The 27,642-nt window shown below is 39.2% G+C and overlaps 5 protein-coding genes across 6 annotated transcripts in view; 1 reads left to right on the top strand and 4 right to left on the bottom strand.

The window, feature by feature from the left end:
* Ance-3 (angiotensin-converting enzyme Ance-3) overlaps window positions 1–15,266 on the bottom strand; it is a 46,628-nt gene extending 31,362 nt beyond the window's left edge. The window contains exons 1-7 of the mRNA XM_017147408.3: window positions 14,767–15,266; window positions 13,802–14,308; window positions 11,796–11,954; window positions 11,495–11,735; window positions 10,710–11,434; window positions 10,112–10,215; window positions 9,959–10,057 (exon numbers count right to left, since the gene is read on the bottom strand). Of these exons, the coding sequence (XP_017002897.2) occupies window positions 9,959–10,057; window positions 10,112–10,215; window positions 10,710–11,434; window positions 11,495–11,735; window positions 11,796–11,954; window positions 13,802–14,308; window positions 14,767–15,003 (2,072 nt within the window). The 5' untranslated portion in view covers window positions 15,004–15,266. The remainder of the gene's footprint in view (window positions 1–9,958; window positions 10,058–10,111; window positions 10,216–10,709; window positions 11,435–11,494; window positions 11,736–11,795; window positions 11,955–13,801; window positions 14,309–14,766) is intronic.
* On the top strand, window positions 4,557–7,496 carry Vajk1. Of its 2 annotated transcripts, XM_017147410.3 has the most exons (4): window positions 4,557–4,739; window positions 5,200–5,673; window positions 5,741–6,340; window positions 6,448–7,496. In XM_017147410.3, the coding sequence occupies exons 1-4, from the start codon at window positions 4,728–4,730 to the stop codon at window positions 6,451–6,453; spliced, it is 1,092 nt and encodes a 363-aa protein (XP_017002899.2). In that variant the 5' UTR covers window positions 4,557–4,727; the 3' UTR covers window positions 6,454–7,496. The 2 variants fall into 2 exon arrangements, with proteins under 2 accessions (XP_017002899.2, XP_017002898.2); XM_017147409.3 differs by having other exon boundaries at window positions 5,741–7,496.
* A 4,795-nt stretch (window positions 15,267–20,061) lies between the features above and the next one.
* On the bottom strand, window positions 20,062–20,581 carry Acyp (Acylphosphatase). The gene has a single exon (XM_017147335.3). The coding sequence runs from the start codon at window positions 20,463–20,465 to the stop codon at window positions 20,106–20,108; it is 360 nt and encodes a 119-aa protein (XP_017002824.2). The 5' UTR covers window positions 20,466–20,581; the 3' UTR covers window positions 20,062–20,105.
* A 465-nt stretch (window positions 20,582–21,046) lies between these two features.
* On the bottom strand, window positions 21,047–23,432 carry Ance-2. Its single transcript, XM_017147300.3, has 4 exons — window positions 23,409–23,432; window positions 22,405–23,351; window positions 21,470–22,030; window positions 21,047–21,410 (listed from the first exon to the last, which is right to left on the bottom strand). Exons 1-4 carry the CDS (start codon window positions 23,430–23,432, stop codon window positions 21,104–21,106), a joined length of 1,839 nt encoding a protein of 612 aa, XP_017002789.2. The 3' UTR covers window positions 21,047–21,103.
* A 586-nt stretch (window positions 23,433–24,018) lies between these two features.
* Ance (Angiotensin converting enzyme) lies at window positions 24,019–26,885 on the bottom strand. The gene is made up of 6 exons (XM_017147459.3): window positions 26,269–26,885; window positions 25,338–25,701; window positions 24,708–25,274; window positions 24,508–24,648; window positions 24,179–24,351; window positions 24,019–24,116 (listed from the first exon to the last, which is right to left on the bottom strand). Exons 1-6 carry the CDS (start codon window positions 26,855–26,857, stop codon window positions 24,100–24,102), a joined length of 1,851 nt encoding a protein of 616 aa, XP_017002948.2. The 5' UTR covers window positions 26,858–26,885; the 3' UTR covers window positions 24,019–24,099.
* Between the last annotated feature and the right edge of the window lie 757 nt (window positions 26,886–27,642).

The raw sequence follows: 27,642 nt of genomic DNA, 5'->3' as shown, positions 1-27,642 counted from the left end.
AAGAGACTCTCTCGCCGCAATTTTGATTAAGTGAACGTCACGGCTTGCTGCAGATGCATAAATAAATATAGATATTTGTGTTTTGCACTATCAAAAGCATTCGTTGGCGCGTGACAATGTGACCAAATGGCGTCTTAACTTCTCGGACAAGGCATTTATTTATGAACAGTTTCCATTCCAAAAATAAAAGAGGGTATAAACAAGAGTTCAAATGCTTTTGCCATTGACCCCATTTCCTGCCTTTTTTGTTGTTGTTTCTGAGTGTTATTTCGCCGATCGGTTGAGAGATGCGTTAAGTCGAGATCGTAAACCCCGATTAAGCCCTAATTGCAACGATCATTGAGAGGAGCGGTTGGCCATAGTAAAAATAATTTAACAGCTGATCGCAGCAAACCGATTAATAGGGCAGTGATTGCAGTTTACACGTCTTGCAAGTTCATTGGAATGGTATTTAACCTGAATAGCGAACAGATCATGGGGATAGTTAATATTTTGTTTGCCTAATGAACTTTTTTGGGCGGGCAAGCAGTGTTTTGGCATTGAACTTCGGGGGTTTCCCTTTTGAGCTAACTGCATATCAAGGAGGTTCACTTTCTGTTTCGATAATTACAGATGATGGCTGCTTTTTAACTAACACTTGAATGGGTATTGATTAAATATTAAAATCATTAGGAATATTCTTTAAATTTTTACTGTGAAATAAAATTCAAAATTAAATTATAATTATTATATTATAATAAAAACACACATAATATTTTTTGATATTTAAATTAAAATTTATTTACTTAATTTTACCAAAATAAAATTTTAATCTCAATAAAATTTTATCTTTTTATTTCTCTCACGGGGACATCATCCACATATCAGAGCTCATCCTACTCATAAGGTTTTCCCTGCATGACAAATTGCTTCGTTCGTTTTTGGAGCCAAGTTTTCAGTCTGGTGGGCTGGGTAACAAGTCCAAGCAACGACCTTGACCAGTAATGCAATGAACCCCGTCTGCGGTGGCCCCATCCTCAAAATGGCAGTAAACAAAACGCGAAACGGTTAAACCACCGAGACCCAAAAAGAAAAACAGTTATACGTACACCTTGGCAGGTGGAAACCACAAGCGAATCGACAACAACCAACGACTGTAGGTGACAAAGAGCTGAATGGGACTTTGGTAAACGGCACATAAAATGTCATAACTGTCATTTTCGCCTACATGGGGCTTACAGCTCTATATATTGTTGGAAGTCGTCCAAAATTGAAGACATCAAAACTTAAAATGGGAACGAAGTGGAATGGAATGCTCGGGCGACGACAATAAATTGTTACACAAATCAGGCAGCGAATGCAAATGCAAAGCGAGTTTCTTCTATGGAATATGATCAATTGGCAGCTGGTTCAACTTTGACACCTTTGTCGGCGAATAAAGACCCACCGAAAAATAGATGAATTAATTTATGTAAAGCTTAGTTTATCGCCAAATGCGGCAAGGTCAGGAACCACAGACAATGTAAACAAACGAGCTGCAGCCTGAATATCGGCACAAAGAAGCTAAGCTCCAATCGAAAGACGATTTTCAAAGGCAAGCTAAAACAATGGAAGAAGAAGACCCAAGAGTGATAATAAGTATGGATATATATGGTGGCATATGGTAATTAAGTCGAGGAAGTAAGTGCACTCGTACCGATTATGATGGGGCTCAGACAATGTACTCGAAATCATCTCTCTGACGGTAGGCGAGCGCCCCAGCAAACGAACATATGACATAATATCAACATCAGCTGGGGCAGCAGCCTCCAAACGCCACTCTCTGCCTCTCTTTCTTCTGGCCCCCGTATACCCGTCTCTTTCCCGCAATTGTGGAAATGTGCATCGAACAATGTGGTCAAGACATGCAACAAACGCGAATCGAAACGAAATCGAAAGTTGCATGCATGCAACGAAAGCGAGAAAATATTTGCTATCGTAACAAGTCTTGGATTAAAAGATACCCAACATGACTATCAGGCCACTCAGTAGAAAAAGGATTTTACTATGTTACAAATAAGAACATAATAAATCTAATAACATATCTTAAATTCTAATCTATAAAAGGGAACCTTTTACCATGTAGTTCTCATGTTCTTATATCAACAAATCTTAATCATAACATTTTTTAATTTTTATATGTTTTCGTGATTAAATTAATAATTTTATTAAAATAAATTTTTTATTTTCATATATTTTTGTATATTATTTTCCTAGAAAAACCATTATTAGTTATGGTGTGCACCTTAAACCCGTATCCACACTATAAGTGTGATATATTTATACTCGATATGTGTGCCAAACCGCAGCTGACTGAAGACCCATTGACATAATAACGAGGAAGGTAATCGAACTAAGACTGGACCCGCCCCGTCCAGGGTCCACTTGGTCTCTAGTGGCGCTACTTGGTATCAATTACGCAGAAATGGATATGGATTGAATGGGATTGGATTGTACTTACTATCGTCTCGGTTCGCGAGCTTCTGTTTCTACTACTTGTGATTGCTCTTTGTCTTAGGTTATGGTTGGTGAATCGAATGTGGAGCAGTGACACAACCAGCACCGAATGACCGAGTGACACACTCCCCAGACTTGAAGTTGGGAGGGAGGGACCTGTCCCCCAACCTCGCGGAAACTGGTCCGGAATCATTGGGGCTCGGTCGGGTGAATGGGATAATGGCATAATACGAATGGGGAAAAAAGTAAAAGGATGCAGATGACAGCCAGACAAAGGATTGTCTGTGGTCAGTCGAGGAAGGGGAAAATCAGGTGACACGAGACCAGAAAAAAAGGGGGTGTAACCAAAGTAAGAGGGGTAAAGACTTGTAGTGAGAGCGCAAAAAAAAACTCACCAGGATTAGTTGAGCATTCAATTAGGAAAAACATTCAAAGCGGTGAAAGGAAAAGCTAAAGTAAACTAGTGCTTTTTTAGGGTATGGCTACAAATGATTATTATTATGCTCATTTGAAGTACGATTACTTTGTGAGTAATGGGGAACAATTAACAAAATATTTATAAAAAAAGGGATAATTAAACAAAAAGGATTTAAGAATGAGAGACATTCGAATTATTCAACTCTTCATTAAAGAATAGTGAATAATTTTTTAAACAATTTATATACCATTTTAAACTAATCACAGAACTAATTCCAAGTTTAAAATATTACGTGTAAAATCGCTAAAATAATTTCAATGTAATCAATCAAAACATCGTCCTGAAGAATAATCCCCAAATAGCAAATAAAAAATCCAGCGGCAACAAGTACATACATAATCATCTGTGATTAACATAAAAACAACATTGAAATGAAAACCGCCAACAAAGCGAACAGCTCATCACTTGAAGTGGCTTGAAGGCGGCTCATCCATTTGGGTATTATTCAATTACCAGCCAGAAATTGTGGGGCCTGTGCTGCCGAAGTTGCCGTTGTGGCTTTGCGTTTGGTTTCTCAAGCCTTTTACGTGCATTGACTTGCGGCAGCCACAAGAAGCGAAAAAGCGGCAGCTGACGGTAGTCGAATTAAACAGCAAAATGGCACGCATCCATAGACCCTCGTCTGCTCTTCCCCCAGTTCCCCTGCAAAAAAAAACCCCCGTTTTTACCCATTTGCTCGGTCTCCTCTTGGTATTGCAATCTTATTTCTGTTTTTCATACTTCTCGAGAGGGTTTTACGACTTTGAAGATCGGTTTGCGGCGCCTTCTTTAAAATAATGTGTCTATAAAACGTATTAATTGTCCAAAAATGTACTCAAAATGTCGAAAGCATTGGCATATAATTTTTAATTGCCTGAGGACCAAATAATATTTTTTAAATCTGTTAGTTGCAAGGATAGTTGAGAGTAAAATATTAAAACAGTTATAGTATCATTTATAATAAAAATTGTACATTATAAAGCAGTTTCTTTACCTTATAAAAACAAATGTTTGTTATTATATAGACATTTATCTAATAAATAATTCGAATCACTTGTTTTGTTTAACTTTCATTTAAGAGCATTATTAGAAAAAAGGTATTAATATTTATGCATCTACTTAAAATCAAAATATTAAATTGACACACAAATAAAATTAGCTTTTAATTGGGTTTACCAAATTCAATTTTTGAAAGGGTATTTAAAACTTCGTATTTTAAAGCTAGATTGCCATTCTTGTTTTTGTTTTTTTTTGCGGTGACGGTGGCGCTGCATTTGGCGCTTGGCTGCGTTGACTTCGCGCCTCCAAAATCCAGCGAACCACCAGCCAGCGGACCACCAAAGGCAAAGTAGACAGGCAACCGCCGCACAACAACAACAACAACAGCAGGCACAAGAGTTTAGTTTTAGTATAGCGTACCGCTCACCATTCGCTGCGCCGCATGTGTTTTGGGCCATTGCGATTATTATTGGTGTTGCCGATGGTTTTGGCCGTCTGCTCTTCGGCTTAGCTCGCTTCGTGCATCCATTCATTCGGCGTGGAGTGGAGTAGAGTGGCTTGGCTTTCGATTGGGAACTATAAAAGTGCGCGCAGGCGCTGCAGTTGGCATCATTAAACCGTTAACCGTCGAACAGTCTACAGCCTAGAGTGGTACGGAACGTGGACTAGTGATCAAAACCAAACACCCCCTCGACAAAAAATCGGGATCAGTTCTCGCCCAGTTCTCGAATCGCGGGCCAAACGACCTGGGAAAACGGATTTCCATTCCCGTCCATCGAAGGATAAACGCAGCAGCATGAAGTTGATGGTGAGTATCGGTGGTCAGGACCAAAAAAAGTGCAGTGAAGAAGTGGTTGAAAAGGACTCAAGAACATGAGAGAAAATTACCCGATTATTCGGTGATGAAAATGCATCAAAATGCATTACAACATTAAAGTCTAACAATCAGTGATTTTAGCAATATGTTTTCAAAACAATTCTTCCGAAACATTATTAAGATGTGGATTGAATCTATTTGAATGATTTAATTATTTCATAAATTATTCATAATAACAAACTTTTTGTTATTTTACAACATACCAAGATATTTAAACTTAGGACATTATATTTTAACTTCTCGATGAAGATGTTCTATTAATTTTTAAAATTTTTTGCGGCTCCGTATTTTATTGCCTGATAATTCAAAATACTTTTAAAGTTAAAGTGGACTTTAAGAACTTTTAAATCCCACTAAGCACCCTTCTAACAAGGACTTCTTTGACTTGCAGCGCACAGCGACATCGCTGGCTTTGGTCCTGCTCCTGGCCACCAGTTACACTCGGGCCGAGGAGGAGAAGGCCGCCGCTCCCGCCGAGGAGAAGAAGGTTGAGCCGGAGGCCAAGGCTGCCGAGGCAGCGGCCAGCGAGGACACCACCAAATCGAAGCGAGGACTGCACCACTACGAGGACTACCATCACCACCACGTGCCCCACTTCCCGGTGCACGAGGAGAAGACACTGACGGTGATCAAGAAGGTCCCAGTGCCCGTGCCCATCGAAAAGATCGTGCATGTGCCGGTGGAGAAGCACATCCATGTGCCCGTTAAGGTCAAGGTGCCCAAGCCCTATCCGGTGATCAAGCACATTCCCTACGAGGTCAAGGAGATCGTGAAGGTTCCCTACGAGGTGCCAGCTCCCTATCCCGTTGAGAAGCAGGTCCATGTGCCAGTCCATGTGCACTACGATCGCCCAGTGCCCGTTAAGGTGGGTTGGTGGGAAAGGTAGCCTATCAATTTGGGGTTCTAATTCTTTGGTTTTTTTGGTCCTTCAGGTTCATGTGCCCGCTCCTTACCCAGTCGAAAAGAAGGTCCATGTGCCCGTCAAGGTCCATGTCCCTGCTCCCTACCCCGTCGAGAAGATTGTCCACTACAATGTGGAGAAGCATGTGCATGTGGACAAGCCCTATCCCGTGGAGAAGGTGGTCCACTATCCCGTGAAGGTGCCCGTCGACAAGCCAGTGCCCCATTACATTGACAAACCAGTGCCCCACTATGTGGACAAACCAGTGGCCGTGCCCGTGATCAAGAAGGTGCCCGTTCCCGTCCATGTGCCCTACGATCGCCCCGTGCCCGTGCATGTGGAGAAGCCAGTGCCCTATGAGGTCAAGGTCCATGTGCCCGCCCCCTACCCGGTGATCAAGGAAGTGCCCGTGAAGGTCGAGAAACACGTTCCGTACCCGGTCAAGATCCCCGTGGAGAAGCCCGTCCATGTTCACATCGAGAAGCACGTGCCGGAATACCACGAGAAGCACATCAGCTACAAGGAGCCCGAGTTCCATCACAAGCACATCGAGGAGGAGCACCATCACGCCCCCGTCCATCATCATCAGCATCAGCATTACTCCCATCCCATCGTGGAGCATGAGCACGAGGTGGAGCATGAATTTGCCTCTCATGATTATCATTCATATCACGGCTACTAAACTGGTGAATCGCACTCTTCTCTCTTTCTCTCCTCTTCTTTCGCTTTTCTTTACAGCATTGAGAATCAACTGGGATGGCAAGCGAATAAACTCTTCCATTACCACAGTTTCCCAAATCGAAAAAGAAATAGAAAACCCCGACCCGCTAACACATCATTCCATTCCATATTATCATAACACTTTTCCTACACAACGTGATAACCGACAGAGATTCAGAGAAACCAGACGAGTAGTAACCGACGAACTTAGCTTTTAGACCGAAACTCTCTTCTAGCCGTAAGCCATATAAAAACAGAAAAACATAACACAAAAGGATACCTTGAAACGTTGACGAAACCCGTGAAGCACTGTGAATGAGTGGATTGTAAAGGAACTTAGGATTAAGACTTCTAAGCGACACATTTGGGCCGCACAGCCCACACAACAACAAAGAACATCAACAAGAACCAAGACACCAACCCACTTCCCGACCCTCCAAGACTCCAAGACACTCGATCGAACACAGACAGTAGTCGCCAGATCCCAGGATACCAGGATACCAGGCTTATATTGTACTGCTACGACGATGTGGATCTTATTGGATGGTTAAGGAAGCGACACCACCTTGGGTGCATCATCGATGTGGTTGCTGCTGCTGTTTTGTCCTCCAGCCGCGGCTCCTCCCTCTTCTGCTCTGGTCCACCCCGACTCGTGCACCCGTTCCGGTTCCCAAGTGAGATGGATCCACATATCTACATAGGAATGCCAATCCATCCAGTTGTGTGCAGCGTCCCAGCGTTGTGAGCGTGTGATAAGACTTCTGATAGCGTTTAAGCTTGTGCGATATTCGAGATAGGGAGACGCCTATTTAAGTCAGTTTGTAAACGAACGTATTGTATTAGTTTTTGTAATTTGTAATATTTTGTAACTCTTCGCTACCTAGCTTGTAATACGTCTATGTAATATTGCTTGTTCGTATAAGCAGACGAAACGGATTTATAAAAAGTACTTAATTTACCAAATATTTTTTGACTCTGTATAAAAACAAACAAAAAATCTCATACAACATGAAGCTGATGAATGAACACACAATTAAATAAATGAAAAACCAAGTGATCAAAACGAATATACAACTGTTTTCTTAATTAATTTTAGACTGGAACATAAATTGATTAGGCAAATTTCATAAATATTAACTTAATTTAAATATTTTTTGAACTCGCAATTGCTAGCAATGGGAAAACATTTTAGAAACTATCGGTATTGGGGAAAAGTCTTTTAACTTTTTTATTCAAGAATATGGAAACAACGGGCACTAAACAATCTCAACAAACATTAACTTTAAACAATATATTTTATAACATTTTTATTTTCAAAAGGCGCAACTTAAACCAGTCGAAACATTAAAAAAATAAAACTAAAGTAAAGCTATAAAATAGCTTGTTTTACTAACGACTTAAGCCCATGTTTATATTACCTTTGTAGGTATAAATATTTGAGCAATAAAAAATAAAGTAAAATAAAAATGAGCATTAAATCTGTTTTGCAATGCGTACTTTATTTTAAATGGATAAGAGGCGTCCCCAAATCTTTTAAATAATTTATGATTTATCTCGGATGTAATATTATAAAAAATATAATTATTAAAAAATGTTTAACACAATATTTAAAGAGTTAAATAGCTCGATTCCGTCTCAGCCTAATTGCCCTCATTATAAATAAATACTAATTGCAGTTTAACCTCAACATTTCCCACATACTGCAGCCATTTGCATGGGCCAAAACTCACTTTCAGTCGAATCGCTTTACTTTACCCACAGAGAAGCAGACATGGAAGGCAAAGAGCCAAATCAAGTCGTTCCTTCATTGCCCATAAATGTCTTATCTAATTTTCAAATGAGGTAAACATCGCCTTGCATTCATAATTGCATATTCAAAGTGTCTCGCCCACAGAAAGATAGACAGACAGGGTTATTTCCAAGGAGGGGATCGAGGGAGGAGGACCCACAAGACAGTTCAACATGTTTATTACATTTTCCACACCATCATTTCGCTTTCCTCGGGCTCTCGAGCTCCGCAAGTCTCTGCACTCGTGTCCATTTCCTAGCGTTTATTTTGCGGTGTGGGCATTACTTTTTATTAGCACCAGCAAAAAGTAAGGGAGGGGGGTCTTTTGGTTTTTTCGGTCTCGGTTTTTGCACTCCTTTCTGCGGCTTTGGCTATAGCCAGCCTGTTGCAACGACCACAAAGATTGGGTTTCAATTTGCATTTTCGGCTCCATTGAAGCCGCTGCAATTTGCAGAGTGGGTTAAATAAAGTGGGCCACGGATTTATCACGTTTTTCCTCCAAGTCGGTTTGTAGGACATGTGCTGCTAACCGATATTTGAGCCGTAAGACCGTAAGACCCGTCGAGTCGAGCACAGCTCTTTTTTATTACCATATTGGGGCTAACTCTCTTGGTGGCTAGTTGTTTTCTGGTAGCTTTTGTTTATGTAACTGTAGCGTTTGCAGTTTATTGATTATGCAATAAATAATCGCCAGCACAATGCCCGAATGGCGAACTGGTGGTGTTGTAATCCTCCCTCCTTCATCCTCCAACCGCCCCCTATTTTTCCCATCGAGAGTGTGCGGCTAATGCCAAAAGAATGGCGGCAATAAAAATCTGGCTAATGGCTCTGATGGCTAGCACTTCATTCGGTTAGTGGAGTCGGTATGTTTTTTAAGAAATATTAACTTAAGAGGGGTATGCTGTATGAATATGTGTGATACCATGAAACTTAAGATGAAGAATAATTTGTATTAACTTCGTAACTTTTGGTTTTTATGAAAAAACACTAACAACATGATTTATTGTATAAAATTTGATATAATAAACCCACGTGGGATTGCCTAATAACCACTTTAAAAGAACCTAAGCCACAGACGTTCGTATAAGTTAGCGGTGAAACCCTAGACAAAACAAATTTAACAACATCAAAAGTAGAAACCAAGACATATGATTTGGCATTGACACCTTCTTTTGTAGTTGTTTTTATACAAATGGAAATTCGAAGCAGAAAATATTTGTAGATTACTGGGTCAACGTCTCGAGTTTGGCAGTCGAGCCTGAACAGTCAACAGTTAAAATGGTCTAGTCTGGATTTTCGTAACAGTTTTTCAACTGGGCTTAAAATTTAAATGATGGCCAACTAAACCCGCTCTGTTTGTTGGCGGCAGCCAAGTGGAAAGTGAATGCGGGAAACATTGCAGACATGTGAGTTTTCAGTTTCATTTCATTTTCTTTTTCTTTTCCACAGACCCGAAGCTTGGCTTTCTGTATGTGTGTTGTTGGACATTATGCGATGTTAGTGGGCCAACTTTATGGCCGGTTCGACGATCCCAGCGATCGCAACGCGTAATCGCCGGCAATTTGACGGAAAATGTTTGAAATTGTGTGTAAATTGTAATCAGAAATAGCAAAATTAATAACAAGCCGCTGCTAGACGTTTTAATTGCTCTGGTTATGCAGTAAATAATTAAATAGGAGAAATGTTTACCAAGTAATTATGCAATCAATCTCGTAATAAAGAACTTTTTTTAGCACTCACTTGATGTAGGGAATATTCGCTGGTATATGGTACTTGGCTCCCATGTCAAAATCCTTTTCGGAGCGTAGAACTGGCGGCTTTATACCGGAGTACTTTTCTCTATATAATAATTTAATTTAGTAAAAGTATGGATATATTTTCATAAATACCAACCTTAAATTCCAGTAGTGACAGTTCATAGTTCGTTTGTTCGCATTGCCACTGAAGACATCATAACGCCAATTATCCAAAGACAAAGCAAAAGGCAGGAAGGCCACCTGAAGGAAGAAATGTAATCAAATCATTAAAAATTAATTATTATTATTTTTTAAAATATTAAAAAAGTTATAAAATGTATGGAAATATTTTCTATGGAGAATAATTTCTAATAATTTCTATTATTTAAATACTATAAATATTTAATATTATTTCTTTTATTACGAATCGGAAACCCCAAGTTTTATAATCACACCCAGTAGTAAAATTAGTTTAATTTCAAGCTGTAATACATTTGAATGAAATAAATTTATCTTTTTGTGGTTAAGCTAACAAAGCAATTGAAAATACGCCAGTACCAAAACCAAGTCATCGCCTTATTTATCAATTCTGAGTAATTTTGTTGTGTTCCTCGCAATCAGCTTTCACTTTGAGGAAATTAAATGTTTACTATAAAACCATGAGTCGGCAATGGATTATTTTTAGCTCGTTTTTTCTGTGACACTCCGGCAATATCTCCCTTTTAAAAATGTATAAGTAAATAAATGTTTCTTACCTTATCAATGGCCATGGTAAATAGATAGTTTATATCGTAGCTGGACTCGTCGAGGGACCTTTGCAGGAGTCCCAGGGTCTGCAAGTGCCTAGGAGTCGATACCGAGAGCCCTATGGCATCGCCCACCGCCTGATGAAAGGCCGGATTGGCCCCGTTTCTGAAGATCTTGGGCAGGTGACGGTACTGCAGGAAGTACTGAATGTGCGCCATCTCGTGATGGACACTTATCAAGCTCCTTTGATTAATGTCCGTGCAGATTTTCACCCGGAAATCGTGACGATTGCAAAAGTCCCAGGCGGAGGGCTCACAAAGTACCCGCCTGTCCAAAGGCTGCTCGAATATGGAGTTTCTATAGAATTCCGGACCCACGGCCGACATATTAATGGAGGTGAAGAACTCCTCGGCCAGCTGGAACATCAGCTGCGGTGTGTAGCCCTGCTCCACCATTCGCGGCGTGACATCGATCAGCTTGCGACCCGGATAGGGTATCAAAATGTCCAGCACATTGGACCACGACTGGCCGTACATGTTGCCCAGAATGTGCGAGGGAATGGGAGCTATACGGTTGATACGATCCGGTCCATAGTAGTCCCTCAACTTGCGGCGCACGTAGGCGTGGAGGCCCTCGTAAAGAGGTCTTATCTGCTCCCAAACGATGTCCATGTCCTGGCGAAAGTTACCCGACTCGTAGCCCAGATACCAGTACTCCCCGCCATTGGTGACATCTGCAAAAGGAGGATTGGTTTTTTAGTTTAGATAGTAAGTTATGATCATAACCCACTCACTGTTCACATAGGCCACTTCTTGCATTACATCGATCAGCTGCTCATAGCTATCTCGCATTCCACGACCCGCCTTTCTGTGATATTCCACCCAAGTGTGCTGCAACTCATCCCAATCCCTGCTCTTGGCCATGATGTCCTTCAACTGGGGAATGTAGTGGAGGTCGCACTGGAAGGGCTGCTGGTAGGCACAGATTCCGGCGCTGTTGTACAGGAACAGCATCTCATTCAGCAGCCGATTGTACTAAGGAAAAATATATTTTAAAAACTATATAATATATGAGGAAGTTATAATCAATCTTACCCTATCCAAAACATCTAGGGGCAGCGCATTGGGACCCACTTCCGACTGCAACATCAGTTGTCTATAAAGACGACGATCGAATATGAGATCCTTGTTGATACGCTTCGATTGTTCGGCAGTGATTCGTTGGAACTCAACATATCGTTGTTGAGCATTGAGCTGGTGGATAAACCAAAAACAATTACATCTCAATTAATAACACCCTCAAATTCAACTCTAAATAACATTGAATTGATTAATACATTTGTTGTGAATAAAATTACATTCAAGTCATAATTTAGAAGTGTTATTTGAAGCTCGATTTCATTTAATGTCAGTCTCACAAAATGTATACATTTTATCAACTTGTGAAAATATCACATAATTAAACTACAGATTTTTGTTTGCATTTAATTTAGAAATAAATTAGTTTGACTACCATAACTTTGAAAAATAAAAAAATGATTAACAACAAATTATTAATTTTCCTTCTTTATCTTTAGTAAAAAGATGTATTAATTTATTTGATAAAAGTTGAAACATATTCATTCTTTTCTATTTAAGAACTAGAATTTTATAGAACTAGAATTTTAGGATTAGCACTGCAATATCAAATTAAGCAAGAGTTATATCTCTACCTTCAAACACCGATTAGTCCACACACAGTTCGGAAAAACAGTTGGGAAAAACGCAGAGACTACATCGCTTTGACATTGGCATGTCTGCCTGGGAATCTGACAAGGCGATTCGACCTTCAGAATTCGACTTTGCTGACTTTTCAGACTTATCCGAGTGTGCGTGAGTAGGAAAACTACCATAGCGAACCATGGGAAAACTGCACCACCACCACTAAAACACCAGCACCGCAAAGATCGCGTGCCGTTCAACCACAATTACGCGATTTACTACACTGGTAAAAAAAACGCATAGTAAAATCAAATATTTTTTTAGTTGATTTCATTTACTACTTTTCATAGTTAAATCAAATAAATAAATCATTGATTTTAATAAAAAGCATATTTAAACCTTCATTCAAATATAAAAATAATAAAATCGAAGGGAATTATATTTGAAATGATATTACTGATGTTGAAAACCAAAGTCGCAATAGTAGTTTTTAGTATTGTAAATAGTAAGTTATATACGTAGTATAATCAATGTTTTTTCTGATCCCATTAAATACTTTCGCAATTTATTTTGAATAAAAAGTTTATTTGACACAATTATTTTGAAAGTCAAGATTCAAATAATATTAAATTAAATTTCCATAAAATGTATAAGTGAAAAGTAGCATTTTTAGCTTTAAAAAGTTATATGTGTTGTGGATCGTGTTAACTTTACATTTAAGTTGAACTTATCCACTCGCGCGTAACATAATGCGATGGATCAATGGGTAAGGCATCTACCTCTGACGCGAGAGGACCCCGGTTCGAAAACCGTCTGAGGCAGAGTAAGTAAAAAGTTTTTAAGAAGCGTATTTAACATTTCCTTAACATTTATAAGAACCATATTGTATTAAAAAAGTTGTAAGAATTACTAATTACAAAAAAAAAAAAAAAATAAGTTGTGGTGTCAGCGGGACTTGAACCTGGTACCCCCGAGCACAAAATAGTATCAGAACCTAGCCCTTGACCCCTGAGCCATGCCCATATTATTTCTTATCGAGACAGAATGCTCTTTTAAGTTCACAGTAATATTTTTGATTGTAATGACAATAAATAACTGCATTTCAAAATTACAGTTAATACTTTAGGCGCTCACTCGAAAAAAAACACAAATTTGTAAATTATTATTACAAGATTCTGGGTAAAAAAAATAGTCAAATCAAATACAAAAATCTTTGAATTTACTATAAAAATATTTAAAACATTATTAACTATGCGCCATATACGATTTTACTATTTTCATGTTAGGATCTATTTCGCTGGGAAAAATAATTGAAACAATGGTAAAATAGTGACATTTACGATTTTTTTTTTACCAGTGTAGTACTGGTACTTGTATTTGGCCAAAAACCGCTCACTCACCGCTTCCGTTTGGGTAAAATCATTGACGTTCGTCTCGAAATTCCACTGGGCAGCCACGTTGGCGGTGCACTCCAGGGATCCTTTCTGATCGGACTCCACGAGCAGGATCCGCAGCTTCTCGAGTTCCTGCTGATAGCGACGATCCTGCTGATATCGCTGTCGTTCCAAGTAACCTTGATTCAGATTGAACCTATCCTGGTTCGAGAGGAAGGGATTCTCGAATCGATTGCGATTGTTAATGCCCACAAATTCCACATTGGGATTATTATTGTAATTGTACTGATCGTTGGGATTGAAGTTACGCTCCCCCTGAGAGGAGTAGGGCACATCCGAATATCGCTGATTTAGATTGGGATCATTGCCATAGCTGCGTTCGGTGGTACTTGAAATGGGTCCGTAGTTGTGATTGGAAAACCTATCCCCACTGAAGGGTGAGTCACTGAAATTCACTCGGGGCGAGGGATAGGAATATCCGATCCTCATGCGTTCGTCATCCGTCTGGCCATACTGAAAGCGAAAGATCAGCTTAGGGGCTTAAGTGGCTCTCGAGCACTGAGAAAATATCTTTCTAAATCCAAGAATATTTTTATTAAAATTTTTAAGCTTATTCTATTATTATTTATTAATTTTCATTTACTCTTAAATTCTTTATAGATACTCAAAGTGAGTTTATAATTAATAATAACGTATATTATTCATGTCCATAATATTAATACGCCTTATAATTTGCTGAGATTTTACTGGGTTTATCGAAAATATCGATATTGACGAATATCGATATTTATCAAATTTATATATATATATCTAATTCACTTTCCACATATAGTGGTTAGTATTTTGGTTAATGTACTGATTAACCACATATTTTATATTGCCAAAATATTTTCAAAATATTTTCTTTAAATTTTAATCTCTTGGTTTTAGATAGATTTTCTTTCAGTCATCGAAACTTTGGCCACACCCACCCTAAAGTCGTCCAGCCCATCGTCAGTGTTGCCAGATCTCCCTGCATCGGAATAGGGAGGTCCATAGCGCTGATCCCTATCCCGATCCGCTCGCAGTTGGGCGGGCGTAGTGGCCACATTCGGGGTATAACCATTGTAGAAGACCTCCGGCTGGGGGGTGGGCAGATTCAACTGGGGATTGGCCCAGCCTAAACTGAGGCCAAGGCAAAGACAACTTAGGACCGAAACACTGTGCATTGCGTTTATCTTAAGATCTATATTCCACACTGCCAAGGTCGCCGTTGACAGCTTAGTTATTAACTCTTTCACAAGCAATTAAATATTTTAATTGCCAGCCACTGGCAGTATATTTAGCGCACAAGATCACAAGATTCTATGCTTATTTCGTTATATATTTTGGTAAGAGCTCCATACGATCTTGGGGTTCAAGTAAGAACTCTTGCCGTTTTCACTTTCACTCAACACACGATTTCCTGCGCTTTTTTTCGTACCGCCCACGTACGTCCGGTAACGCGTCTAAAACTCTACTGACTAGACAGTAAGAATATTTTTCGAAATTACTTGCCACTTTTTTTTCAACTCGAAAATGAATTCAAATTTGAACGCAGTCACTGTCGCCGTTGCAGCTAACGTCGCTGCCAACTTCTCTATATATTTTGTATATTCGTGTGAGATAATCGCAATTAGCACTGCCAGCGACAACAACTACAATCGCATCTTCCATAAACCTGGGAACAACAATGAGCTGGCTTCTCAATTGTGTGAGTGAGTGAGTAGTATGTAAATGTTTTTGCCATGCATGTTGGCCATTAAAAGGGAGGGTAAGGGTGCCCCTACAAGGTGCATGTATATTCGTGTACTTATCAAGCGAAAAGCTCAACCGCATAAAAATAGTCGACTGTGAGAAAGTACACGACATTTGAGTGGACTCCCATGGGTTGCAACTCAGTCGGATTGAGTTTGAAGTCGAGATATTGGTTGCTATTTGGTTAAGAAATTTTATTTTTTGTTTTAATTCTAAACCCTGTTTTATCGTCCGCGTGTTAAATTTAAAGTAGGAATAAAAACTCCGAGTACAAAGTGGGTAGTCGTTCATCCAAAAAGTGAAAAAATAGGACTTTGTTTGTACAATAAAATGTAATAAATAAAAACAAAATTGTCTTGTTTTTATCAATATTTTAAAGCTTATATTTTTCCCCATTTAACGTATTTAAAGCTGAAGTAATACTACACATAAAATAGTTTCTTTTAATTTTATTATTTTATAAAAGAAATTCTAGAACAAAATCTTCCTAGTAAACAAATCAATGAACTACAATCAACAAAGCCGTACAAAGTCATTGCCGATAAACTATTTGTTTTGCTCAAGTTTTTGATTAAACTCGTCTTGCGTTCCTCTCACACATACTAATGGCATCCACCCGCATTTGTGGCGTTTTCATTGTTGCTCTTGACCCAAAGAAATGTTGCAAAGATTTCGACTCATGCCGGCAAATACAATAAACAGGTGTAGTTGACGCGGCTGAAGCGAATGCGTTCCACCTGTGATTCGAGCAAGCCGCAAGAGCAAATCACTATTTTAGCACCGGTTAATGGGCAGAAACTAATGACTTCTGATGCCTCTGAAGCTTTGAATTCGTTCCACAGCCCATTAAACTAATACACAGAAAAAAAAATTGATATGAAATTGCACTCAAGTTAACATTATTTCATATCAAATTTGGGCCGATATTAATTAATGCAAGATTGATATTTCGAACATATCAAGTTGATATTTTCGAGAATATCAAGTTGATATTTTTATACCCGTTACTCGTAGAGTAAAAGGGTATATTGTATTCGTGCAAAAGTATGTAACAGGGAGAAGGAAGCGTTTCCGACCCCATAAAGTATATATATTCTTGATCAGGATCACTAGCCGAGTCGATCTAGCCATGTCCGTCTGTCCGTCTGTCTGTCCGTCTGTTCGTCTATCCGTCTGTCTGTCTGTATGAACGCTGAGATCTCAGAAACTATAAAAGCTAGAAGATTGGCATTTTGCATGCAGATTTTAGGAATTCCTACGCAGCGCAAGTTTGTTTCAAAATGGTGCCACGCCCCCTCTAACGCCCACCATCGCTTATATACGATTTTAAAAATTTTAATATTTTGGAAAAGTAAAAATGCAGTTTTATTGTGTTTATCAATACCTATCGAAATGTAGAAGAAATTTTTCAAATCGGACCATTCGTTAAAATGTTATGCGTGATCAACGTTTTCTATCTCTATCTCCATCTCCCTCGCACTCCCTTTACCTGAGTAACGGGTATCTGATAGTCGGGGCATCCGACTATAACGTTCCCTCTTGTTAAATATCAATTCAATCTTAAGAAAGATTAGTGTTTAAAATAACATTTGAACTTTTTGGTCATCAAAATGATATTTTTTATATCAATTTTTGTCATCAAAATGATATTTTTTATATCAATTTTGTTCATTAAAATGATATTATTTCGTGTATATTAGTACCCCCCAGTAAAACAGAAATTTTTATTTTATATTAAAACAATTTAATTCTAATCATTTCACATTTTTTTAAGTCGGTGTACATATGTATAGGTGGGCCAGCAAAATCTTCAATATTTTATTATTTTAGTTTTACCTGTGACACACACAACGTAAAACTGCGGCCGGCACACACACACACGCACATTCAGAAATGTCTTTAAATTGTGTGCTAACTCGACGGCAAAGTTAAAATCACCACAACTTTGTAATGTTTCGACTTAGCACTCAATAAAAAAATTAATTGATTTCATTTGACAATAAAAACACCTTGTTCTCGAATATTTTTGGTCTCAAAGTTGGGCCAGCTGTTTTTGCAGTGCTGCACAATCTCACATTGGTACAGTGTTGTAAACTGTGGAACACTATTTCTCCCTTTCGAACTAAATTCGAAACGACATTTGATATTTTTATACCCTTGCAGAGGGTATTATGATTTCAGTCAGAAGTTTGCAACGCAGTGAAGGAGACGTTTCCGACCCCATAAAGTATATATATTCTTGATCAGCATCACAAGACGAGTCGATCTAGCCATGTCCGTCTGTCCGTCTGTCCGTCTGTCCGTCTGTCCGTCCGTCTGTCCGTCCGTCCGTCTGTCCGTCTGTCCGTCTGTCTGTTTCTACGCAAACTAGTCTCTCAGTTTTTGAGCTATCGGGATGAAACTTTCCCAAAAGTCTTCTTTCTATTGCAGGTAGTATATATGTCGGAGCCGACCGGATCGGACAACTATATCTTATAGCTCCCATAGGAACAATCGGAAAAAAAAACTTTTAAAAATTATAGCTTCGGTGTTTTTTGAAATATTACCTTCTACTTTTGGGGATGTTATTTTTTAAATATATCTGAATTTCGAATTAATTATTTAAAAAATCGGACTACTATATCATATAGCTGCCATAGGAACGATCGGAAAATTAATGGAAAAGTAATAGGAAATAAATTCTAGCTTCTTTGGATTTTATTGTATTATCTTCTACTCTAGGATATGACTCTTTTTAAATATTTTCGAATTTCAATTTTAATTTGATCAAAATCGGACGACTATATCATATTGCTGCCATAGGAACGATCGGAAAATTAATGAGAAATATTAGAAAATTGAACATTTTTGCGATTTGGTAATTAATAGGAATGATCTGCAAGGGTATATAAGCTTCGGCTGGCCGAAGCTAGCTTCCTTTCTTGTTTCATATCAAAGTCATACGATTTCATATAAATTGTAAATATACTTGTTTTAAATACCGAATTCAGTATTTTTTTTTCAAAAATTAATATGAAATAAGATCAAAATAATATTTCTTCATGTTAGAATGATATGACGAAACTTGATCCTTAAAAAAGATCAAATTAACCAACAAATATCAATTTGATATTTTGTCATATTTTTTTCTGTGTAGGAATAGTAGAATGGAAATGCAAACAATATTTTTTAAAATGTTATTTAAAATTAAATTAAACAATAGTCCCAAGAAGAGTTTTGTATTCAAAAGAAAATAGCTAAGGAACGAGTCATTGAAAGATTAATTTTATTCACGTGAGGAAAAGTGTCATTTAAAATGCATGACATTAGGTTCTGATTCTTTCCACCCTCGCTTGTGGAATGTGCAATTTTTACACTCGATCTTGACCCGGCGACATGTGAAAAAGTTGTGACTCATGTGAATTTGAATGATTGCTACTGGAGAAGATCCAGATGTATGGGGATCTGGGGAGAGAACTATCCACAAAGGTGTTAACTGGGGTTGCATGACTCTCCACCCCGATGAATCGAATGACTTGGCATGCTGATTGATGGCTTGATTGCCAATCTACTGGCATACAATCGAGAGTGCATATAGTGTATATTAATGTGTAGAGAGATATGTGATTCAGGCAGTAATTAGATTGGGATCTGCCAGGTCTATCTGTCTCGGATATGAGCTCATAAATATTAGACATTTTATGATGTGGTTGGCTGCTCCGTGATTTTGTACCTGGAACTGATCCCTCCAAAACAAAAATAAACCATATTTCAGCCAAAAAGCTAATTACCAGTCAAGGTCAAACTGGGTTCTACGGGCAATGGGTTATACTTAAGATCTGGTAGGTATTTCAGTACAAGTTCTGGGCTAAGAACCGTGGGAAAATAACGCCAAGTGCCTGTAAGTAATTAATTTACACGAGTGAATAGTTCGAGTAAGTCAATACGCCCAGCGAATCGCTAACCGCTTTGCATGACGCACATTAAGCACGTATTGTAGTTACTTTTTATTTTTAATTTTTTTTTTCCAACTATTGCTATTTGCATGGTTTTAATAAGTGGCTATTGAGTGAAGAGCCCGCGAGAGTCATTATAATCAAGTGCATTTTAATTATAGGGCGCTCGCTTATGTTTAGCATTTGGCTTAGATTATTTCCGGTTATTTAAGGTAAACAATGCTGTCACTATGCACAAGTTAATCATCATTAAGAAGGCGTTGACTAATTGAGATCGAATGGAAACCCACCGAACTGTGACTCTTGGTTTCCCGAATTCACTTCCCCTAAGAAACACAAGGATTTTTGAATATATTTCCTTGTGAATAAAAATATTAAAAGAAATTGCATGACAGCTAAAATAAAAAAAATATATACATTTTCTATATACTTTTTTTTATACTAACAGTGAGCACTTGTATAACGTAATTCTTTTATAATCTTATCACAATACTATCTCTAAAATTATTTTTTCTGTGGAGGGTTTCTTAATCAACCGTAAATCAAAATGTCAAATACTAATAAAACCTTAAATTTTTATTGTTCCGCCAAAAACTCCACTAATCGTTGTGGCTCGAACTACTGCCTATTGTTTCATTTTCAGGAGCCTCCTCCTCATTGGGATCGGGTTTGATATGAAAGTTGGTATAGCCATATCGATCGCGCTCCCTCTGATAGCTGAACTCGACCTTTTCGATATTGGAGAGTGGACTTCCCGTTGTCCTGAGCCACTCCTTCATCACGTCCATCTCCTTGGGTCGTCCCTCGATGTAGCCCTTCACGGTGCCCCTGCCTGAATTCATGCACCATCCGCGGAGACCCAGAGTCTTAGCCTTTCGCAAGGCATGGCGCCGGAAGTTGACGCCCTGCACCTTGCCGAATACCTCGAACTCGCAGGAAAAGACACCCTGGGCCGCCATTGTGCAAGAGTTTTCTTCTACAGCAGCTCGACACAGAGTTTCGGGAGTTTGGCGGAACAAATTTTGATTAATATCTACATTTACGTTACAAAACACATTTTGACTCAAAGTAAAAAGAGACATGCGAATGTAAATTACATTTAACTCATTTGGTCGAAAAGGAACTGGAGTTCAATAAATTTTAATTTTTATTTAATTTTGAATTTGGTAATTACAAGGCGCAGGCAAAAAAAAAATCGTAATAAAAACTCTTAATAAGAATAATTTAAAATAACAATAAACATATTCTCTATTTGAAACGTTTAAAAATCAACTGCAAAAAAGTTGTAAGAGATTAATTTTTTAATGTGATTTTTTAACTACAGCCGCTGAAAAAATTTTTATGGAGGATTAATTACGACTGAACTTCTTATGTTTTGTACATGTATTTTACAAGTGTAAGGAAATTGTAATCGTTTATTGCATACTTTTTGGGCTAATGAAATCAGCAATACTTTCCGATCTTGAGTTTTTCTTATTTTGTTTTATGACTTGTTACAATTTCTCCGGTGTATAAATCTCTCAATAAATATTTAATCTCTATGAAACAACTTTAAAGTACAATCAGAACATTTAAATACAATTTTGTAGCCCAGACTTTATGTCCAACCCACTTCCAGGTCATTCTGTTGATTTTGTTGTTGCAACCAATCTTGTAGGGGTTGAAAGTACGTCAGCAGGCCATCTATGCTGATCTCAGATTCACCAACGAGTTCCTGCAGTACTTGCCGGTAGTGAACCGAAGATCCTAGCGACATCCCTTTATGGAGGATCCCTCCGATGCCTCGCTGATCGGATAGATCGCACAAGTCCAAGGGTTTACTGGGATTACCACTCTCAAACTGTCCCGATTCGGTGCAAAAGTGCTTCAACAATTGGAACTGCAGAACAATGCTTAGAAAGTGGCTGAAAAAGTGGTAATTTAATTTTGCTATCATAAAATATTATATATTTTACTTTCCCACCTGGCATACTGATCATCTACTTCCATGAGGAGCTTGGCCGGCACATCGAACTGTTCGTTGGTCCTCTTCGTTGGAGCTTTTGCTCCAGTATAGTGCTCCGTAAATCGCCAATAGGCCTCGTTGTCATCCGCCTTTATATGTCCTGCCAGAACTTCAACTCGATAGCGATCGAGGACATAGAAAACGGGCAACAGGAACACAACCCTCAGGCCCTGAACATACAGGCGATTTAGACGGGCGGGCAACTCCTTCCATTTGCCATCCCTTAGTAATCCCAGTTTTCGAAGGAATCGCGGTGAACTGGCTGCCAGGGAGAAGCACTTGCCAATGGCATCACTGAAATTGGGAAAGGGCTCCTCTTGCAGTAAAGTTGGCTGAATCGAGGCCGCCCGAAAGTAATGTAGATCCGCCTGGGCCTCGAACATGTTAAAGAAACGCTCCTCGTCATTCAGGGGACAATAGGTAAAGTTGGTTCTGGGCAAAGCGTAATACCGCCAGGCTTTGTGCCAACAGCGATCGTCGTCATCGGCGGATACCTTTTGGGCATAGGTCCAAAGGGAGCTGTAATGGTAACGAATTAATAGTAATATTATACCTAATTTCATAACTAAATATCGGATTATATTTTAACAAACTTTGTTAAAATAAAAATCTTAAATCTAATTAAGTATTTTTGAGAACAATTAAGGTAATTGAGAACCATTTATCTTTTATCAAAATTGAGAAAAAAAATTTGAGAAAAATTTAAATTTATCAAAACCTTGAGATCAATTTATCTTTAATTATAATTTATCTTTAATCAGATTATCTCTTATATTAAAATTTTTGAGAACAATTGACTTTTAATCAAAGTTTTTTAGAACAATTGGTTTTTCATCAAAGTTTGCTGCACACAATCCGTTTTTGCATTTAATTCTATTTGATTCATAACTCACTCCTCCAACTGTGGTAGACCCAGTGATCTGAAGTACTCCGCCACATTCCAGAAAATCCTTTGAGTGGTGCTCAATCCCCGACGATGCAGCTCCTGCGTGATATTGGCCAAACCCGTCGCTGGCGAAGGTAGATCCACATACCATTCGGCCTGCACTCTTCTAAAAGAATTTCCTATAAAGACCTCTGCCAAATGCTGGGGATAGGGTCTATTTCGGGGCACCAAATTCTCGCCGTGCATCTTCCTCAGAGAACCCCTGACATGGGCATGGAATTGGAGAAACAACGGCCTCAATCCATGCATTATTTTATCCAGCAGGGTCATAGTTTCCAAACCATTCAGTTCCAAGGATCGAAACCAATAGTCCTCGGCGCGGGGATATCCATTCAGCTGGGCTGTTTTCTTATAAAGATCCATAAAGGCCACGAACTGAGATCTGGTGGCCAAGCCCGTGCGACTTCGCCACTCGAACCAGTAATATTCGATCTCTTGGAGGTCTCGACTTGCCTGAACTATCGATTGGACCTCTGGTATGAGTCGCAAAGTGCAATTACCCGGCTGTTTGTAGGCACACAGCTTGACATTATGGTAATTATCGCTCATATTGGTGGCCAGTGCGTAGACCCGCTCCAAATCTCGGTCATTCAGTGCCTCATACCCCAGCTGGGGAAACTTATAGAGTAATCTCCGCTGGCGGGAATCCCCCAATCCCAGGCGCTTGAACTTGGCCTTGCGGGTCGTTAGAGTCCTCACAAACTTCAGCAACTTATCATCGGTGACCTCGATCTCCAGGAGAGCCACCAAATCATTGGGACCACGCAACTCATTCAATAGCTTAGCCAAAACAGCCTGATCATAAATAACAGCGAGTTGTTGATTGGTTTCATTCAAAAATCTATCCAATGTGGCATCAGGCGGGGATTCAGCCTGGGTAAATCCCACCAGGAGCTTAAGAGGAATATAAGTAAGAAAAGTTTATAGCTCAACCTAAGCATTTAAACTCACCAAAACCGCTAAGCATATCCACATATTCCCACACTTTCTACCAAAATTCACTTTCGCAACTCAATTTACTAGCTCATTAAAATTCCCGGCACCTTTTGTAAAGGTCTGATCAAACGTTCTGCGCATGAGCAGCTCTCGAAGTCAACTGACTTGGGCCAACGACAATCCATGGTCAGTGAAGCAACTTGGTGGCTTACTGGGCGCCCAGTTGGCCATTTGTAATTATAATGTGTTCCACTTGGCAAACACAACAACGACGAGTTCAGTAATTTAGACACTCTATAACTCGTTCATACAGACAATTATAACCAGCACTCGTTTTTAAGAGGTTTTTTCTATTTACAAAAAATTATCATACGTAGATTTGAAATTACCTGTTCTTTAAGCATAAATTTACATGAAATTTTAAGAAATGAGTTATTAATGTAAGATTATTTAATATAATTGTGAATTTTCGTTTTTGTTATGGTAAAGTAATCTCCATTTTGATCATATAGTATTGTTCCAGATTAAGGGACAATATTTTAATGTGGTAAAGTTTTGTTACCAATGTATATTATATGATCAAAGCATTAAATATCCACAAAGTATACTTATAATAAAAAACGTCTTTTTAGATATTAAAACCAGTAAGGCACTGTGAAACTTTATTGAGCACAAATACTGTGTGAGAACACATAAATCAGTTCAATTAAGAAGACACGCATTCTGAAAAAAGGAAAACAATTATTTAGCCGGGGTTTCATGATTTTTTCGAAGATCTAACTTACTATCTGAAGTGGTCCAGCCAATGTGGACATTGTTCTTGATGTTCTCGGCCTCAAGCCAAACGCGCAGAGGCTCAAAGTATTCGGCGATGGCCTTTCCGGACATGATGCGCTCTCCGTTGAAGGCTTCCAGTGCATCGGGCCAGGGCTTCGAGGCGCCCATAGACAGCATGTTTCTAGAGTTAAGGGATATAAATTAGAAGATATATCTACTAAGCAGTAAAGCGACTGCTTGCACTGCTTGCGAGCGCACTTTCCATTATTTGGTCATAACTTTTGAGTGAATGGTCCGATTTTAGATTTTCAAAAGGTATTAATGTTACAAGACTTACTGGAAAGCAGCTCCAGCCGCAGCACTGCCGTAGATATCGCAATTATCCAGAGGGAGCTCAGCATTGTTGGCATCATATTGACCGGCCTTGATGCAAGCGGACTTGTAGAACTGGAACTGAATGATGAAGGAGACCAGGTACCTAAAAAATAAAATAAATAAATTAAATTTAAACATTTTTGAATATTAATCGCTACCAACCTTAGATACTCGACATCCGCGGATACGTGATACTTAGCAGGGGCATCGAAATCCTTCTCGCTTCTCACCACTGGTGGCTCAATGCCGGAGTACTCGTCCCTCAGCTTCCAGAAGGCGCAGTTCCAGTTCTCCTTCTCCACCTCGCCGCGGAACAGCGACCAGCGATACTTGTCCATGGTGAAGGCGAAGGGCAGGAAGACGATCTTGTCCAAGGCAGTGAGGAAGAGCTGGTTGATGCGGGCCTCATCGTCGCGCACATAGTCCTTCAGCAGGCCGATCTTCTCCAGATGCTTCGAGGTGGAAACGGAAAGGGAAAGGACATCGCCGACGGCCTCATGGAATCCAGGATTGGCGCCAGTGCGATAGACGAAAGGCTGATGTTGATACTGAAGGAAATACTGAATGTGTCCCAGTTCGTGGTGGACGGTGAAGAGCTGATCCTGCGTAACCCTAGTGCACTGCTTGATGCGCACATCGTCAGTGAGGTAAAAGTCCCAGGCACTGGCATGGCAAATGAGATCGCGGCCATCGGTGGGCTTCTCAATGATCGACTTGTCCCAGAAGTCCCTGGAAAAAATACAAATATCTTTAATAAAAACTTCTTTTGATGAACTCTTGATTTCTACTCACTGCGGCAACTTGGTGAGGTTCATGGAGGTAAAGAAGTCGTCGCCCATTTGGAACATTTTCAGCGGTGTGTAACCCTGCTTCTCCATCTCTTCGCTGACATCGACCAGGGGTTTCTCGGGGAAAGGCGATACAATATCCGCAATTTCCGACCACTGCTGAGCCCACATGTTGCCCAAAAGGTGCATGGGAATGGGTCCTGTCTCGGAAACCACCGATTCACCGTAATGTTTGCGCAGGCGGTAGCGTACGTAGCCATGGATCTGCTGGTAGAGCGGACGAATGTCGGCGAAAATGTCCTCCAGTTGCTGCTCGAAAGTCGAGTCCTCGTACTCATCCAACCAAACCTCGGCGCCAGAGGTGAAGTCTGGTGATTAAAAAGTTTTCGAAATTACAGTTAATATAAATATAATATAATATAGCAAATTTACAATTTGTTTAAATTAGTTTGCTCTTAATTATATTCATCGCTTAGATGACAAATGCATTTTTCACCGAGTTTTGCGTATAAATTCTAGATTATATTTGATAAAAACGAAACTGCCATTAGTAATTTTGCGCAAAACTCCAACTTAATAAGTTTACTACAACAAATTGCACTACAATCATAACTAATTACCAAATGATTAAAAACTAAGCTCATTATTCGAATTGTTATTCTTTATAATTGCGAAATTCCCATATTGTTTTTATACTTTCTAAAAAAACTTAATTTACTTTAATTATACATTTTCAAATAATAAGTCCAGTGGAATATTGTTTTTAAGAAAGAAATTGAATTTTTTAGTGCTTTCAAGCAAAAAACTAACTAAGCACTCAGGTTCTAAAAAGCATATACCTTATAGGTTTTAATATGCAAACCTAAATCTCTCTTGTGGTCGTAATACTCGTATAATTGTTTTGATTTATGGGCTAAAAATATATATCCACTTACTATTCAGTTTGGCCGCCTTGGTGTTGAGCTCCACGTAGCGCTCGAATTGGGATCGCACGGCGGTTCCGGCCTTGTCGTAGAACTCGCGCCAGTAGTAGGCCAGCTCCTCGTGGTCGCGGCTTTTGCTGATGACCTCCTCGATCTCCGGTTCGAGGGACAAATCGCACTTGGTCTTGTCCTTGTAGTCGCAGACCTTCACCTTGGCGAAATTCGACTCCATGGAGGAGAGGGTCTCCAATAGTTCAGCATAATCGGCTTCGGGAAGCGCAGCATAACCCAATTTGGTCAAAGCCTTGAACTGACGCTTCAGTTCCTCCGATTGGAAGGAGCGCCACTGGAACTTGGCTATGTCACTGGCCACCTCCTTCATGAACTTGCCCAACTCGGCGGAGATCTCGTTCTTTTTCTTCTCATTCGCATCGGTAATGTCGGAGGCATAAGCCCAGGCCGCCTCTGTTTCGACATTGGTGCGCTTGGCCAGCTCCTTGTTCAGATTCTCCAGATACTCCTTTGCCTGGATCTCCTCCTTGACCAAAGCCTGGGTAGCCACCGCCAAAGTAGCCAGCAGGACTAGCAAAAACAGTCTCATTTTTAGCTTTCTCTCCTGGAAATTATAGTAAGCATTTTTCAAATTTCTATTCGAATTCTACGACATCTTGTTATGCCAATTTCGATGACGTATCTGTCGAGACGAAGTCTCTCGCGTAATTGATTAAAATGTCTCATTTTTCGTATGACTCTGGGGTCAGATCGACACGCTTTATACTATATATGTACTCTTTATATCAATTGATCGCATACGATTTTAACAATTCGCTAGAACTCACTTCAAACTGAACAAGTCTAACAATAAGTGATAAGATATTGGGTTTTCGTAATCGATGACAAATCTATTTTCAAATCAAAAGATTGTAAAGACTTGAAGTTTGTTACTTACAGAATTTTGCTAGACACATGTAAAACATACCTTTAATCATATATCTATATTTACAGAAATTATCTTAAATGCAACAACCTAAACAAATATCAAATATTGTTTCAGAAACAACCCTAAGCAAACTATTGGTAGAGGCGTATCAAGATCATAAATAACCTCGATTAGATCGACTAACAACCGCTAAAGTGTGTGAGATATTTAACAATTTATTGCCCATGTCCACCGAAATTACTGCGGCAAATGTTATGGATCCAAGGCGTGTATTGCCTGATCCAGATAAGATTATCAAGGGATTATAGGAATGACTGGTGGAATCGAACTATTGGTATATTGATAGCCATAAAACCGCGGAACAGTTTGCCAAGTAATTAAATCATAATGAGCAAATAAATTGCAAGCCTCAATTAGAAGGCTGCTAAAGGTTATTTACAAATCAC

This window comes from Drosophila takahashii, chromosome 2L (genome assembly GCF_030179915.1).
Source record: "Drosophila takahashii strain IR98-3 E-12201 chromosome 2L, DtakHiC1v2, whole genome shotgun sequence".
Classification (NCBI taxonomy): Eukaryota; Metazoa; Arthropoda; class Insecta; order Diptera; family Drosophilidae; genus Drosophila; species Drosophila takahashii.
This window is presented reverse-complemented; position numbering and strand designations above follow the sequence as displayed.

Excerpts from the sequence above, each read along its gene's own strand:
- Vajk1 (XM_017147409.3), top strand. Across the intron at positions 5,674-5,740 it reads ATCGCCCAGTGCCCGTTAAG|GTTCATGTGCCCGCTCCTTA; the intron begins GTGGGTTGGTGG and ends TTGGTCCTTCAG.
- Acyp (XM_017147335.3), bottom strand. The coding sequence starts at position 20,465 with ATGGCGGCCCAGGGTGTCTTTTCCTGCGAGTTCGAGGTATTCGGCAAG.
- Ance-2 (XM_017147300.3), bottom strand. The coding sequence starts at position 23,432 with ATGTGGATATGCTTAGCGGTTTTG. Across the intron at positions 22,031-22,404 it reads GGTCTACCACAGTTGGAGGA|CTCCCTTTGGACCTATGCCC; the intron begins GTGAGTTATGAA and ends TTACCATTACAG. Across the intron at positions 21,411-21,469 it reads GTAGATGATCAGTATGCCAG|CCACTTTCTAAGCATTGTTC; the intron begins GTGGGAAAGTAA and ends CCACTTTTTCAG.
- Ance (XM_017147459.3), bottom strand. The coding sequence starts at position 26,857 with ATGAGACTGTTTTTGCTAGTCCTGCTGGCTACTTTGGCGGTGGCTACC. Across the intron at positions 25,275-25,337 it reads AACCTCACCAAGTTGCCGCA|GGACTTCTGGGACAAGTCGA; the intron begins GTGAGTAGAAAT and ends TATTTTTTCCAG. Across the intron at positions 24,352-24,507 it reads GCGGCTGGAGCTGCTTTCCA|AAACATGCTGTCTATGGGCG; the intron begins GTAAGTCTTGTA and ends CCTTAACTCTAG.